The 3,912-nt window shown below is 58.4% G+C and overlaps 1 protein-coding gene across 1 annotated transcript in view; it reads left to right on the forward strand.

The window, feature by feature from the left end:
* The window catches only part of CLPB (ClpB caseinolytic peptidase B homolog (E. coli)), a gene marked incomplete at its 5' end in the record, with an annotated part of 103,707 nt that overhangs the window by 86,168 nt on the left and 13,627 nt on the right, over nucleotides 1-3,912 (forward strand). The window contains 1 exon segment of the mRNA XM_009894103.1: nucleotides 1,990-2,045. Coding sequence (XP_009892405.1) covers nucleotides 1,990-2,045 — 56 coding nt within the window.

Here is a 3,912-nt window from a genome sequence, read left to right on the forward strand (position 1 = left end):
TGCCTCCCTGGGCAGGGTAAGAGTAGAAATTTGCCGCTTGCAAAACGCATCTGAGCTGGTCCGGCTCCCGCGGGCCGGCAGTGCTTTGTCACGACGGGATTTTATCGACACCCATCGTATTTGTCCTCGAGCGCGATGAAACGCAACGTGACAGCGCATCAGTTCAGGAAACGGACAAAAGGACTTTTACTCAGGGCGGGGGGGGAAAAAAACCCCATCAAAACCACCAAAAAAAAAAAACAAACCAGCTTTAAAGTAACCGAGCCGTGACATTTGAAACAACCTCGGCGCTTCTCCCGCTGCCGCCGGCTCCCGTGGTGCCGGGGAAGGCGCCGGTGCCGGAGGGGTTAAGGCGATGGGATGTACTGGAGGACTGCGGCGGGGCAGGTCGCGTGTTAACGCCAAACGGGGCGCTCTAAAGCTGCATAAAACCAGTACGGAATGGTTTTGAGGCTTCACGGCGGGGCGGAAGGCTCGGTAACGGAAATCATCCGCTCTCCCAACTCCCCTGTGCTTCCGTGGGGGGGGGTTTGGCTTCTTTTACGGCCGTAAAAAGGAATGTCAAAATAAGGAAGCGAAGCAGCGGAGAGTTTTACCGTAGCAAACGGGTATTTTATACAGGTGGTGATGCGACAGCGATCCCAAAGCCCAAATTCGCGCAAACGACGATAGCTAACGTGGCTGGGGGAGGTTTCGGCAGATCCCCCCAGCAGCGAAGCACTTCACAGACCCATTCGTGTCATACGTCCGTCTACGCAGTCCGCGCGCACCCCCACCCCCCCCTCCCCGATACGCGCACCCCTTGGGATCCGGGCTGCAAGCGCAGCTGGCGCTGGCAGGAGACGCTGAATTTTGGCAGGGGGTTGGTGAGCCGGAGCTGCCTTCCCGGCACGGCGGAGAATTCCCGGTTTGTTTGGTGGTTTTGGGGGGTTTTTTTGGGGGGTTGGTTTTTTTTTTTTCAACCCTTTTTGCGGTGATGTAATTCAGCGATGCTACAAACGCACCCACCAAAGCTGTCGTCACCGCCTGGGGCTGGGGCAGATGTGTCACACTCCAGTAAAGCTGTCCTTTTGGGGTTGTGGTTTTTTTGGGTTTTTTTTTTGTTTTTTTGGGTTTTTTTTAAGCCAGTTTGGTTTTTAAGACACAATTTTTTTCACGCGCAACAGTTGTTTACGGCGTACCCGTCCGCCCGCTCCCTCCCCCGGCGTGCCAGAGTCTTCGTTTTCCTGATATAAAGCGGATGCACGCGCGGTGCGGATGGCGGAGGGGCTTCACGCGGGTGCTAAAACCCCCGGAGCATCCTCCGGCGCGGCGCGAGGCAGCGCCTCGCCTGCGCTGGTGACGCCGGTGGCTGAAATCAGCCACGTTTTCCCCCACAATAAACCCGATAAAACCCAGCGGGCGGCAGCAGGGGAGCTCCAGAGCCGGGGATTTTTCCCACCCAGGGCAGAACGTGGCTGTTTAAGGAAGCTTTTCGCTGAAGGGATAGGTTGGGAGGACGGGATCCGGCCTCTCCTGAGCTGCGCTGCGTCTCCATCCCTGCCAGATGTAAATCAAAGAAAGGATATCCCAATTCCCTGAAATCCTTTATCCGGAGGGTAAAAGGCGTCGCGCGTGAAACTGGGAATATTGAGAGTAGATGTAGCAAAGGAACTGGTCTAACCACAGGGGTTTGTGGAAAAAAAAAAAATAAATAAATAGAGATCTCTCTGCCCATGGGGGAAGAATCGGCTATTAAAAGCGAAGCAGCCGGGGCGGTGATGCCGCTCTCCCGCCCAAACCTTCACTGCTGCCCGGCGCCTTCGTCCGGGTGTTATCCCGGACATCCCTCGTCCCACCACTGCGTTTGCAGAAAAAAAAATTGCGTATCGGTTACAGGGTGGGGGGTGTCAGCCCCGGCGGCAGCACCGCGGACGGAGGGACGGAGGGACGGAGGGACGGAGCGGGGACAAGCCTGCTTTAACACCAGTCTTTTCTTCTTTGGAACAGGTAAGACGGAGCTGGCCAAGCAGACGGCCAAGTACATCCATAAGGATGTCAAAAAGGTAACGCCGCTTCCCGTCGCGGTTTGCCGTCCGGGTGCTTGCGCTGACCGGGTGGGTTCGGTTCTTGGTGGGGGTCGTTGTTGGGCTTTGCCCGGCCGTGCCGCAGCAGGCGGAGTTCATCTGTGGAAGAGAATCGTGGAATCACAGAAGGGTTTGGGTGGGAAGGGACCTTGAAGATCATCTACTTCCAACTGCCGTGGGCAGGGCCACCTCCCCCCAGCCCAGGTTGCCCCAAGCCCCGTCCAACCTGGCCGGGATTATTCCGTTTCAGAGCTAACAGTTGGCACGTTGGGCAGCACACGGGGAAGCCGGAGCTTTTCTGGTCCCGAGCGATGCCGTGGGGCACCAAACCAAGACGGTGCTGCCATGAACTCCCAAGGGACGGAGGAAAGCCGGAGGATCTGCCGGGTGTGCCACTCCGCTGTGAAACACTGGTGTTTGGTGGGGGGGGCTGGGAAGAGTTGAGGCCAGTTTAGGACAGATTTTAATCCAAAACAGTCACATTTCCCTGCAAAATATTGAAACGGGGCAGAGCGAGGTGTATGAAAGTGGGGTCTGAGCCTGGCGGCGCGCACGCCGAGGAGCGTCCCACCGGCGTCCCGGCAAACGGCCGGCAGAAGCCGAGCGGAGCCGGGCTCCGACCCGCTGCCAGCGCTCCTGTCCTCCCCTTCCAACCTCTCCGGGAACGGGACGGTGAGGGGTTTTCCTTTCTTAATCCATCAGTTCCTGCCAATTCCTGCACCCCCATCACCGTCCCTGGGGCTCCTGACCCCCCCGACACCGCTCGTTACCGCACCGCCGGCCGAGCCGCTTCGTTAGCAGTGACACCCCCATTTGTGCCCACGCGACGCGCGGCGTCTAACTGATCTCTCCGTCCCGTGTTCGGGCGGGCGCTGAGCGGATCCCGTGCGGGAGTCGGGGATGGAGAGACGCAGAAGACGGGATTTATTGCTTCTGGAAGGCAATTACGGAAGGATGAGGGAAAGAAACCAGAACAGCTTTGTTTTTTGTTTTTTTTTTTTAATAGCGCTGTTTTACTTTTGATCTTCTTTCTGCCCATCGCTGGGGGGTGGTCCCGGGCAACTGGCCCGAGGTGGTCCCGCCAGAGCCGAGGGCTTGGACCAGATGGCCTTCGGGGGTTCCTGCCGCCCGCGGCCGTGCCGCGATTCCCCGTGTCGTTTCATCTCGTGTCCGTTCTCCGCCGGACGGACGGTGGGGCAGAGGAACGAATCTCGTGCCGGCGCATGGGGCGGCTCTGCTGGATTTCCCTCCGTCCCCTGTCCTCGAGAGATGGGCACGTCCCGAAGGCGGGCAGAGGCTTCGACGGGGATCGGGGAGCTCGGATTTAAACCCTCGGTGGTTTAAAACCTGAAGACACCCCAGAACTACCCCCTCTCTAAGCCACCACCACCTGGAAATAATTCTCCCCCCTCTTTCGCTCAAAGCCGCCAAGTGGATGAGGAACTGAACCCCACCGACAGCCTCTGCTCTTCGCGTTCCCAACGTTTCGGCGCTAAGAAGCGGAGAACGAAATCAAAGCTGCCGTTCCCCCACACACACCTCCCCGGGGTCCGCACGGGCGCCGCGCCGCCGGCGCCGCGTACAGCGCATTTTCGGGATTTTATTTACCCTTCTGACAAGGTAGAGCGGTGTTAGTGACGGAGGCAAAAAAGAAAAACCAAACCAACGCCATCCGTTGACAACACAGGGTGTCCCGGTGACAGCGACCCCCGGGCGGGAACACCGGGCGCCCCTAAATCCAGTTAGATTTTTACAGTTGGAATATAGCGGTGACGCAGACGGGGACCTTCACGGGGTCACCTGAACGCAGCAGAAGTCCTTTCCCAGTGCCCACACTCGCACCTCG

This window comes from Charadrius vociferus, unplaced genomic scaffold (assembly GCF_000708025.1).
Source record: "Charadrius vociferus isolate BGI_N301 unplaced genomic scaffold, ASM70802v2 scaffold1140, whole genome shotgun sequence".
NCBI classification, from domain to species: domain Eukaryota; kingdom Metazoa; phylum Chordata; class Aves; order Charadriiformes; family Charadriidae; genus Charadrius; species Charadrius vociferus.